The 12,166-nt window shown below is 44.7% G+C and overlaps 1 protein-coding gene across 1 annotated transcript; it reads left to right on the forward strand.

Annotated features, from left to right (window-relative positions):
- The first annotated feature begins 768 nt into the window (after window positions 1-768).
- Window positions 769-11,965, forward strand: LOC147605808 (protein RETICULATA-RELATED 4, chloroplastic-like). The gene is made up of 8 exons (XM_086792379.1): window positions 769-1,775; window positions 2,145-2,213; window positions 10,364-10,495; window positions 10,583-10,636; window positions 10,770-10,814; window positions 10,952-11,091; window positions 11,232-11,357; window positions 11,547-11,965. The coding sequence occupies exons 1-8, from the start codon at window positions 1,134-1,136 to the stop codon at window positions 11,611-11,613; spliced, it is 1,275 nt and encodes a 424-aa protein (XP_086648505.1). The 5' UTR covers window positions 769-1,133; the 3' UTR covers window positions 11,614-11,965.
- Window positions 11,966-12,166: the final 201 nt, after the last annotated feature.

The following is a 12,166-nucleotide window of genomic DNA, read 5'->3' on the forward strand; positions in this document are numbered from 1 at the left end:
TCCAAGTCATTATTAATACTATTTTTGGAAGATTTTCCTCTTCACTTCAGTCATCAAAATTGATCTTTATTTATGTCACATCACTTTATGCATGTGAATTGTGTAGATCCCAATGTTGTGTGTTGTGTATGTATCCTTATAAACAAAGATACCAAAAAAATTTCTCTTTCTATATGCACATAAATAACACATATACGTATATACGTACACACATATTTCTTACATCCCTTGCAACCTTACACAATCTTCATGGTTGCAACCTTTGTTAAATTTTCAAGCGTCATTTGAAACCAAAAGGACTTTCAAAGGCTTCAAGTTTAAGCGATGGCCCAAAAGGTGCTATTGGATTTGCAAGGCACTCCTTGTGGTGCCACCTGAGTGAGTTGCACAAACATCCCGCTCTAAAGCTTGTTAGGTCAACCTACATGGTCTAGGCCCTTAGGCTATCACCATTCTTTTACGAAAGAGGAAGGAACTTGGCATTTATCATCGACTAACATTGGCATTTGATTCATAAAGCATGCTTCACAGTAAGTTGCTTTGGTGCTCAAAAAAAACCCGGTTTGTAGTGTATTTTTTCGTCGAAATTAGAAAATCTGGATTGAACTTTGGCATTAGCTTTAATTCCAATGGACAAAAAAACACATTTTCCTTTATTTTGAGTTGGGAAACAAAAATCTTTCTCGAGCACGTTTTGGTGAGAAAAAGGTCCAACAAGGATCTGGGAGGAGATACTAAATACTAAAAAGGTCCAACAAGGAGCGAGTCACAGATGGATCAAAAATACACTTCTAGTGGTTGACGAGTCTATGTTTTCCCGCATCACACGCAGGCAAACCCTAAAAGCCAGTGCCGCCGCAACACGAGCCTGCAGAAAACCCTAACGCTCTGCAGCATCGCTCAGCTGAGAGGAACCCTAGCCCTGATTTTTGCAACTAGATGCACTGCTGAGTTGAAAATATAACCCTGCATCACCGACAAAGCCCTAATTTTCATCCACATCGCTGAGATGAGCCTAACGTGGAAGATTGCTGAGCTGAAAGGGAACCCTTCTCCTCATGTATGATTGCTGCATTATCGACCTCTCCAAGCGTTAAAGTTTCCCTGATTCTGCATATCTGAGAAATTTAGCCATGGCCATCGCGCAGCTGCATTTGCATTCTTCGCTGAGCTCTTCCTTTTCTCAGAATGCAGCATCCGCGGGTTTTCCCTGCAAATCTCGACGCCATTCAACACTTTTCTCGTCGTACAGCGCCTCATTTGCCTCACCAAAGATGCAAGAAGGGAAATTTCCCATGGAAAATTTCTCTCCACCTATTCCTATGGCAAGAATTTTAGGGTTCCTCAACAGAAATCCTTTGTCGAGAGCCCCTGTTCATGCTTCTTCTGAAGCATCAATGCTGGCAGATTCCGGCAGTGGCGGCAGGGGCGAGGACGGGGTCGGATCTGGCAGGAGGGGAGGAGGAGGAGGAGGTGATGGTCACGATGATGCTGATGATGAGTCCCATCCGAAAGGAGTTGGAAACAACACAACAGACGCAATGATGGTCCTTGCGAGCCTTGGAAAGTCACTGAGTGACCTCCCTACCGACCTGGCCCAAGCCGTCCAGCAGGGCAGGATTCCGGGATCCATCATTCGCCGTTTCTTTGAGCTGGAGAAGACCCCATTTTTCCGATGGATGCTTCAGTTTGGAGGAATGAAAGAAAGACTGTTGGCAGACGACCTTTTCATGACCAAAGTGGCGATCGAGTGCGGGGTCGGAACAGTCACAAAGGTCAGCAAGTCTCATCGATCGAAGGAAAATAACTTTTCTCATTGTAGATGCACTTTGATGGCCCATAGTAATGTTGCTGTCATCATTATGGGTGTCTGAATTTCACTTCATGATTTGTTTGATCAAGAAAGAGCAAGGGATTCAAAATGCTAGTATACTTGCAAGCTAGAGAGTCTGTGTGTACTAGGATCAAATATGCCCTCAATCATGCATGCACCTGACCAAGTATTTTATTGGCAAAAAGCCTAGGTGTTTGATATTGTTCAATTCTTCGCGTCGTTTTGATGTGTCAACAAGAACTTAATTTAATTTATTTTTCTATTATCAATTGTGCAATTGTCCAACAATTACAAGTGGCTTTCTGACCAGACAGCAGCTGAATTGGAGCGTCGCAGGGAGAACTTCTCCAAAGAACTGGATTTTGTCATTGCTGACGTGGTATGCAGCATGCTGCATGTATTTTCAATTTTGTTGACAATTTATTTTTGGTATTCTAATTGTAGAGCAAATGGGCGTGCTTAGTCTTCATGCCAAATCTTACATATGCAATTCTTTGCATATCTTTACTGTAGACAATAAGTGAGCACGTCATGAATTGTGAATTGTGAATGACGCCTGCAGCCTGGTTGTACGTTATATCAGAGCCTGATGGGTTTACAGACAATTCTTGTTGTTACAACCTCAGAAAGGTACAAATCCATGAGGCATGCATGCTCCTAGTTGTTTGCTCTCTATGCAGGTTAGATCCACGAGGCATGTTCCTATGGTCATTCTGATGTGTCTCCTATGTTGAGCAATGGGTTTGTGATGGGTCATGTCCCTCATGGAGGGCATCTAAAGTTTAGCTTGCCTTGTCTAATGCTTTAGACACCAGGAAGCAGGGTGGGGAGAACTGCACTTCGCAGAAATATACCAAACCTGAGATACCTTCGATGTGCACCTGAATACTTTTTTTTAACATCAACTCTGAGACCACATGCTAGATTACAAACATGTGTGCGCGCAATGCGCATGTGTTTTGCATAGAAGGTAGTGTAGTTGGCACACGTACCCAAAGCAGAACTTATACCGTTCGCGTATTGAAATGAACACAAGTTTAATATCCATCATAGCTGCAATCATGCTGCTATGAGAGCAAATCTATGTGCGATGTGCTCTTACACATTTTTCCAAAGGATGTAAATGTTTGAAAGCAACAAATGTGCTGCATTGACCATGCAATGACTTTTTAATAAAATACATAATTATGCCATAAAAGCAGTGTTCTTTTTAGGGCCACAATGTAGGAATAGGAGGACAAGGCTGGACACTGGTTAAGAGTGCTACCAAGGCAGCCATGAAAGCTGTATGCACAGATGACCGAGACAAGATAAAGAACACGATAAAACAAGAAACAAGATGATGTATGTATGAGTTGTAGTTTGGTTACAAGTGTGACCGAGGCAAGATCAAGAACATGATAAAACAAGAAACAAGATGATGTACGTATGAGTTGTTGTTTGGTTACAAGTGTGAGTCTCTTAATATAGAGAGCGAGAGAGAGGAGTTAGTTACAACTGGAGTAACGGTAGGTTGTTGCATGGGTGAATGCATGTGCATATGTGCATACTCCAACACTCTCCCCCGTCTAAAACCGAGCAGTGTTTTTGCGAGGGATGCATATGAGAATGCATGTATGCATGATGTATATGCACAAGTGAGTTATATGCTCAGCCTGGATCAAATGGCCTTTAATGAGAATGTACACCATGACTGTCATGAGTGAAGTAGTGTTAGTCGCAGAGACACCGGCAGCTGCAACATTGATGGGTTTGTTGTAGAAGATGTCAGCAGCAGGAGCTGGAATTTCATCTTCACGGGCGATGGTGGGCGAGTGGCTGATATGTTGGCGGGTAGTACGAGCAAGTTGGTAGAGTAGTGTCGCCATGGATTCCCCCCCGTCTTGTGTAAGAGGAGGAAAGGATAGTTGGAGAAGAGCGCGGGGTATGCTAAGTGCGAGCTTCGCTTGTCCGGTCGGCGCATGATGTCGATGAAGGATGTTGATGTCGAAGTTGTTATGTTCCTGGAGCTAATCCTTGGATTAGCAGGCCTAATTCAGCAGGGATATTAGGAGATAGCAAGCAGATATAGTGGGCTAAGGTTCATGATTAATAAACTAGGCTACTGGCTATCTATAACAGGTTAGCTATTTATAGCGGCGGTTATCACTGTACAAGTGATGCCTTGGGTTATTATTTACTAGTTAGTTGTGCGGTGCACTTTTGATGGGTTTGTGCCTGGACTAGAGTTTCTACTCTTGTCATGGACATGGCAGATCACAGGTAGTCTTGCCGAGGGCCGCTACTGGTGACTGGCATGTATCTGTGAGTGGAAACTTAGCCCCTGGCTCGGGGGTGTAGAGCAGCCTAAATGTGGAGTCTACAAAGGTTTGTGCGTCTTTCATAGTTTATCTTGCGTTATGATTCCTAGGAGTTTCTCTCAGCACCACAATTTATTTTTTTGTCTCATCAAGATGTATGCTTTCTAGGGTTACTTCCAGGTAGATGCATGTGGATTCTGAAGGGAGGGGCGGGGGAGAAGGGGGGGGGATAGGAAACTCATGCGTGTAAGGGATGCGCAGAAATCGAAGTGGCACTCGACTCACAGGACTGCCATTCCCCTTGGGTGCTGTGGAACACGACCAACCAACCTCCTGGGAGCTTCTTCCATGTCTTGTGTTCCTTTCCTTGGACTCTGCACTTTCATCTGGGACTGAACGAGTGTTTAGACTTGCTGAGCCTGATGCTCTGATACCAATGTCACATGCAGAAGCTTTGGGAGTCTTTTTTCACTGCTAAGCACCATCTTGGAACATGCCTAATGCAAAACTCAAGCAAGAGAGGAGAAACCTTGTCTTTATTTTGCTACCCTTCTAGGAAAAGTCCTGGGAATGAGCATGCACATGACAAATAGGCTTTGTAAGAGCCAAAAGTGTTGTTGATGCACCAGCACAGGAGGGCTTTGAGTGCGCCAGGGCGTGGGACAGTACCACTGAAGGTGGATGTGCAGCTGCAAGGCCAGCCTCATCTGTCAGCGGCAGCAGGCCATCCAAGAAGCCTCCTCAGGGGGGAGAGGTCTGCGGCATCTGCAAATGGCCAAGAGGCCATGGGTGAGTTTGTGAGAGTGCTCGTTTGACAGATCAGAGAAGCGGAAGGGAGATGAGCAAATGACACAGGCAAGACCAAGAACCCGATAAAACAAGAAACAAGATGATGTATGTACGAGGAGTTGCATTGCATGATTTTGGTTACAAGTGTGGGAGTTTCTATTTAGAGAGTGAGAGAAAGGAGTTAGTTACAACTGGAGTAACGGTAGGTTTTTGCATGTGTGAATGCATGTGTGTATGTGCATGTATGGTCCAACACACAAGGCTATGTAAGTGCATGAATTGCACTCCGTGAGGTGGTCAGTGTCGAAGGCTATCGTTGGTGGATGCAAAGGCACTCTGAGGTGGTAGTTGGCAGCAGAAAGTGAAGTGATGCAGACCTTGGTGACAAGGGTGCTGCCGTACCTGAGGGGTGATGAAGAGCAGAGAGGGCTGCCATCTCGAGTGGTGTAGTGGTGCTAGCTCTGGTGACAAGGGTGCTGCAATACTTGAGTGGTGGTGAGGACCAGAGAGGGCTGTGCCGTCCCGAGTGGTCTTGATGGTGAAGATAAGTAGAGAGGGCTGCCGTCCCGATGATGTGAGATGGTGAGCAGAGAGGGCTGCTGTCCCGAACTGTAGAAGAAAACGCTGATGTACTGTAGTAGAGAGTGGGCTGGTGTCCCAAGATAAACGATGATGTATTGTACTGTAGCAGAGTGGGCTGGTGTCCCAAGGTGTAAACTGAAGATAAAACGCTGATGTGCTCTATGTAGCAGAGAGGGCTGCTGTCCCATGAGCTGATGTAAAACGCTGGTGTGCTCTATGTAGCAGAGAGGGCTGCTGTCTCATGAGCTGATGTAAAACACTGGTGTGCTGGAGCTGACAGGCGATGATGATGAAGCAGATGTAGTGCAGGCCCTGGCAGCAGTAGCAACAGTAGATGTGGTACCTGATTTGGTCTATGAAGTGGTACAAGTGCTCGTGAAACGAGTTTCAAGGCCACTGAAACGAGTTTCATGGTGACCATGCCATTGACACCACTCGGGACGGCAAGACTGGAGAGCCAAACAACTGGATGCTTCTAGAGGCTGTCAAAAGCAGGCCTCCAGGCAGCCAGAAAAAGCCATGTTTTTTTTTTGGGGGCGGGGGGGGGGGAGGGGTGGGTTCTGAAAAGGTTTATAACCAAAAACATCTTGTTTTTAAAAGACAATCCTTGAAAAAAAAAAAAAGATTACTTGGCCACATCATTGAAGCCTTTCTCGAGCACTTCTCCCCATTTTCTCTGAGAAGGGGGGGGGGGTTGTGGTTCTTGGGATTCAGAGCTTTGTGTGTAAATTAGCCCTTTGCAAGTGTGTGTGTGAAGCACCTCTTAGTGTGTGTAAGTGTGCATATGTGTGTGAACAGCCTCTAAAGCCAGACCTTTGTATGAATGTATGTGTGTGTGTGTGTGTGTTGGGGGGGGGGTGTTGTGTTGAAACCAAGTTCTACACCCACTAGTGGGCATTGATGACGTTAGTGGGGATGTCATAGTATCTAGTCCATACTATGCATGATGGAGTTGATGGTTTATTGTCTTGTGGATGACTACCATGAGGTTATACATTGCACTTTCTTATAAGGTGAATTTGGGCATGTTCTTGGATTCATCTAGGTATATATAGATATTATGTGTGCATGTAGGAAGCAATGATATCATCACATGTGCCATGTGTCACTGTATCAATGTGTGTGAATGGCTCAAAAGATAAGGCTCTAAGCCTATAAAAGCATTGTACTTGGTGAAGGATTCATATCAATCAAGTTTGCATTGAGTCATGCAACCAACTCTCTCTCCTATTGGAGCTTTGACACATCTCTCTCTCTCTCTCTCTCTCTCTGCGCACAAGCCATGGACGACTTTCATCCTCCCTAGCGACTATCGCAACAAGAAGAGCTTCACTTGCATGCAAGCCAATAAAGAGGGCATGTGATGAGCTTAGAGAGATGAGGCCCACTAAGTGGGTAGAGCTTGGAGGGGATGCATGCAAGGCAGTTATGGATGCCCCCTTTGTGAGTTCAGGGCACGCAGCAGCGGTTGAAGTGAGGGCTGGATCAGGCCCTTGAAGGAGCTTTGCACCATCAGGAAGTGTAGGATAAGGGTGTAGATACCAAGGATTGTGCGCAGGGGGTCTGAGCATGCTTCTTCTGCATGAAGAAGACCACAATCTTGCATGCTGTGTTGAGGATTGTTATCCTCTGCAGGGGCATGAGCAAGGGCTGCAGGAGGCCAAATAATGGTAGCCAAAGTGCTGTGAGAGAGCCAAACGAAGCTGGACCACCCATGATAGGCGGCTGGGCGATGAGGTGTGTGCAGGCAGAATAGAGGACATGAGGCAGAGGTCCTACCTTAGTTGCAGACAGTGGAAAAAATTGCCCATCAAGGGCACCTGCAGCAGGATGAGTAGGGGCATGATATGCTGCCTCACATGATTCAGAGAATCAGAGATTACCTCCTTATCAGATCGAAAAGAGTATGGCCAGCTGGATAGAGCGACTGCAGCAGGCATTCGTTGGAGAAAGTGGGTGTAGCAACTGCCGTTTTGATGCCATCATTAGTGTCACATGCGGAAGCTCTAGGAGCCTTCTTTCACCCCTAAACACCATCCTGGAACATGCCTGATGCAAAATGCAAGCAATAGATGGAGAGAAGAGAGAGAGAGCTGAGTTTCAGTATATTCATATAGTACAAAAAGGTGTACAAGTCTTGCAAGCCATAGGCTGCCATCAAAAGGTGGTAATCACCTAGTCTACATCTAATCTAGTGACCCTATTCCCCAGAGGAGTGAGTGAATCAACTAATGAGCAAGTCATGCCTTATATAGGCCCTTGAATCCCTTGTGGACTGGCTGACCTGCTATCGGCTAGGTCCTGGACAAATATTCCATAAAGTGCTACAGCCGACAGAGGCATAATCTTTCATAAACTGGCCGATTCCACAAGGTACTCTTGCCCATACTAGCAGCACAAGCTCCAAAATCTGGTTCAAAACCTTGTCGTTATTTTGCTACTCTTCCAGGAAAGCCTTGGGAATGGACATGCACACGACAGTCCCCCTCTGCTAAACTTGATGACGAGATTCCAACTTCTGTTCTTGGATGACTGTCATCATCCCATTGTCTATTCCTGGAGTCCCAAACTTGTCAGCCTTCCCTTCTTGGCAACCTTTTCACTGAAAACCCCGTCTGGTCTCCAAATCCACTCCAAATTTGCTGAAGATCTATGCATCTGTTTCATTCTGTCCCCTATCACTGCATACCCTATCCCTGAACACTTTCTCTGGTCTTCTTTTCTTGAGTATTGAGTCTGGCACTCTCACACCATCCCTTGGAGGATCATCCTCCCTTGGAACTGTTGCCTAAAAGCCTTTCCTGGTGTGTGCCCCAAGTGGCACTTGACTCACAGGACTGCCATTCGCCTTGGGTGCTGTGGAACACGACCAACCAACCTCCTGGGAGCTTCTTCCATGTCTTGTGTTCCTTTCCTTGGACTCTGCACCTTCATCTGGGACTGAATGAGTGTTTAGACTTGCTGAGCCTGATGCTCTGATACCAATGTCACATGCGGAAGCTTTGGGAGTCTTTTTTCACTGCTAAGCACCATCTTGGAACATGCCTAATGCAAAACTCAAGCAAGAGAGGAGAAACCTTGTCTTTATTTTGCTACCCTTCTAGGAAAAGTCCTGGGAATGAGCATGCACATGTCTTGCACACGACAAATAGGCTTTGTAAGAGCCAGAAGTGTTGTTGATGCACCAGCACAGGAGGGCTTTGTGTGTGCCAGGGCGTGGGACAGTACCACTGAAGGTGGATGGGCAGGTGCAAGGCCAGCCTCATCTGTCAGCGGCAGCAGGCCATCCAAGAAGCCTCCTCAGGGGAGAGGTCTGCGGCATCTGCAAATGGCCAAGAGGCCATGGGTGAGTTTGTGAGAGTGCTCGTTTGACAGATCAGAGAAGCGGAAGGGAGATGAGCAAATGACACAGGCAAGACCAAGAACCCGATAAAACAAGAAACAAGATGATGTATGTACGAGGAGTTGTATTGCATGATTTTGGTTACAAGTGTGGGAGTTGTATTGCATGATTTTGGTTACAAGTGTGGGAGTTTCTATTTAGAGAGTGAGAGAAAGGAGTTAGTTACAACTGGAGTAACGGTAGGTTTTTGCATGTGTGAATGCATGTGTGTATGTGCATGTATGGTCCAACACACAAGGCTATGTAAGTGCATGAATTGCACGTTATTGGGTGACGAGCATCGAAATTTATAATATGGGGCCTAGGATTTTTACTTCCCAGGATGTGAATTATGGATTCCCAAAACCCTACATTAGTTGTCATGCAAGTTATAGGACGTGTAAAATGGATGGTAAAGGAAACGGTGGTGTAGGATTTAAGGACCTTGTGCTTGTGTACTCCAAACAAATTTAGAGCTAGCCAGGGCTGTTGGTCCTATGTTTGAATTGGTGATTTCATGAGAGTCATCTTTGCTGTCATATACTTCATCATTTGTTGGCATGTTCTTAGTTGTCTACACTCCATTACAGGTTAGATCCATGAGGTTATAACAATGAGGAGACAAGGAGCTCAAAGCCAGAGCCAAAGACAAACACTGCTTACATCATTCTCTCATTTTTGAAAAAGGAGGCAATGAATTTTTGCGACTGATAAGTGGTCTGTGAGCTCTTGAGGGGTGATGACTCTTCAGCCCCTTTCAGTGCCATTTCACCTCAAGAAGAAGAGATTTACCTTGCCTCTCATGATATACATGGCATCTGAAAAGCTATTACTGGTTGGACTGGATATCTCCTATCATGCGTAGCTCGTTGATGGTGTGAGTGCTCTGAGACTATTGACCACCCATAGAGCCTCGTCTTACATCTCAGAAGATGCAAGCTGACTCTAATCTGGCCAATAGCAATCCTTGGGCATGCAACTTACATCTATGAAAATACCTAGGTTTGTAAATGAAACTATTAATCTGCAAGAAACAGTCTTGTAAACATGCATCTTGTTTGAGAATTGGGCAGCTCTAGCCATGGCAGCAAGATATAAGGCTAATGTCTTCTGGATATCTGGTTTGGCTCTTGGAAGTTTCAGCCATCAAGGTTGCATTTGAAAGGTGGTAATCTGGGCATTTGGATGCTTTCCGAGAGGAGCCATCTAGTAATTCTTCTGATCTCCGTGTCTAAGTTCTTGCCAGCTGTATGAGGGAAACAAGTGCAATCCTACGTGGGCAGTCACATTGTATGAAGATAAGTGACTGGGTGTAAGATTGCATCAACCTCTAGGGGTGAAACTCCAAACTCTGAGCATGATCTCTTGTGGCACTGGGGGCTTGGTTTATGTGTGTGTGTATGTGGGTGAGCGAGAGAGAGAGAGAGAGAGAGAGAGAGAGAGAGAGAGAGAGAGAATGTGCCATCTGCGTTTTAGATGATGGCAATTATTGCCGACTTCATGCTCGTATTTCTCCCCGCACCGACGGTTCCTCTCGGCCCTCTCATTTCCAAGCAGTCTGGATTTGTTCGAAATTTATTCCGTGGCTGTCCTGATAATGCTTTCCAGGTAATACTGAAAAGTTCATGTTGTCAATTTTGCAAGCTTCTTCCATTAATGCGCAATCAATGACAAGGAGCCTGTGAAAAATTTCAGGTTGCGTTGACAGGAACGTCTTATAGTCTATTACAACGAGTTGGAGCCATAGTGGTACACTTCTCTAATAACCTGCTAAGCACATGATGAGTAAAGCAATCTCTAGTGATAATGTGCTTATGTTTGTACGGGGGATTCCACAATGAATCTCATGCTTTTTACATTCCATGGATTGCAAATTTGACAGCGAAATGGTGGGAAGCTTTTCTGTGTGGCGACTTCTGCATCTATTGTAAGTCAGCCATAGTCTGAAGCTTGTATATTATGGGACAAGTGTGCCTCAAGCTTGACCTCCTTTGCAGTAGAGTGTAGTACCTTTACTCAAAACAGACAATTTCGCTCATATGTGTGTGTTTGGATGTTGAACAGATTGGTACCTCTGCAACAAACGTTCTCATATATTTAAGAAAATCTTTCAATAAAGACTATGCTGGCAATACAGAAGACGTGCCTATTTTGTCCATGAGTGTAGCTTATGGCTTGTATGCCGCAGTCTCCAGCAACTTAAGGTGCACTAGTCAGTCCTTGTGTTTTTACTTGGAGTGAGGCATTGGCTTTCATTTATCATTTTCATGTTTCAAGCTGAATTCCCTTTGCTTATTTTAAAGATAGAAAATAAGCTTATCTTGGTTTGTTTCTTCCATTGCAGGTATCAGTTTTTGGCCGGTGTAGTGGAGCAACGACTTCTCCAACCTTGGCTACACAACCAAAAGTTAGCCTTGAGTGCAATATGTTTCGTTGTTCGAACGGGAAACACATTTTTGGGGTCTTTGATGTGAGTAGAAACACAGACTAAGATGTGCCGTTGTTGCTCTTCTTTAAGCACTCTAATTTCTGTTTACTCCTAGCTGATTGAGTTGTAAGAGCATGTGCATGCATGAATGGAACGTACCGTTTCCATTACTATGTTGCTAAGGTTTTTTTTTCTTTCTTTCTTTCTTTTTCTTGGGTTTGTTTTGTACAGGTGGGTAGATTATGCTCGGTGGGTGGGTGTTCAAAAGATTAAGGATGATGTAGAGACCACGGTTTGAAAGTAGATCGCTTTTTAGACACAGCACAACAGATCAAACGTTTTTAAAAGCTTCCATTTAGCTAACATTTTTGAGTTTGGATCACGGTTTTGTGATGTGGTAAATAATCGAGCATGCATTTTGATTTGCTTATGCAAGCTGCCCCGGTAACAGTTTCTCAGCTTATGTTTTAAAGCATCAGTAGACAGCTAAGCTTATGGAGACTTGAAGGTTGAATGAGAAAGATTTGGGTACACAAACCCACTTTGTCAGCTGAGGCTTAGACCTCACTTCATTAATTGATGTAGCCTTTAGAGCTCGACACTGACCATATTGTCTAATTTGATTTCATTGAAGATTCAGTTTCTTAAAATGAGTTTGTATGGTTGCCTTGTAAGCTTGTTGATGTAGCCTTTAGAGCTTGACACTGACCATATTGTCTAATTTGATTTCATTGAAGATTCAGTTTCTTAAAATGAGTTTGTATGGTTGCCTTGTAAGCTTGTTGATGTAGCCTTTCGATCTTAACACTGACCATATTGTCAAATTTGATTTCATTGAAGATTCAATTTCT

This window comes from Cibotium barometz, chromosome 58, assembly GCF_041138505.1.
Source record: "Cibotium barometz isolate CiBa-2024 chromosome 58, ASM4113850v1, whole genome shotgun sequence".
Lineage (NCBI taxonomy): Eukaryota > Viridiplantae > Streptophyta > Polypodiopsida > Cyatheales > Cibotiaceae > Cibotium > Cibotium barometz.

Excerpts from the sequence above, each read along its gene's own strand:
- LOC147605808 (XM_086792379.1), top strand. The coding sequence starts at position 1,134 with ATGGCCATCGCGCAGCTGCATTTGCATTCTTCGCTGAGCTCTTCCTTT. Across the intron at positions 10,637-10,769 it reads AACGAGTTGGAGCCATAGTG|CGAAATGGTGGGAAGCTTTT; the intron begins GTACACTTCTCT and ends CAAATTTGACAG. Across the intron at positions 10,815-10,951 it reads TGGCGACTTCTGCATCTATT|ATTGGTACCTCTGCAACAAA; the intron begins GTAAGTCAGCCA and ends GATGTTGAACAG.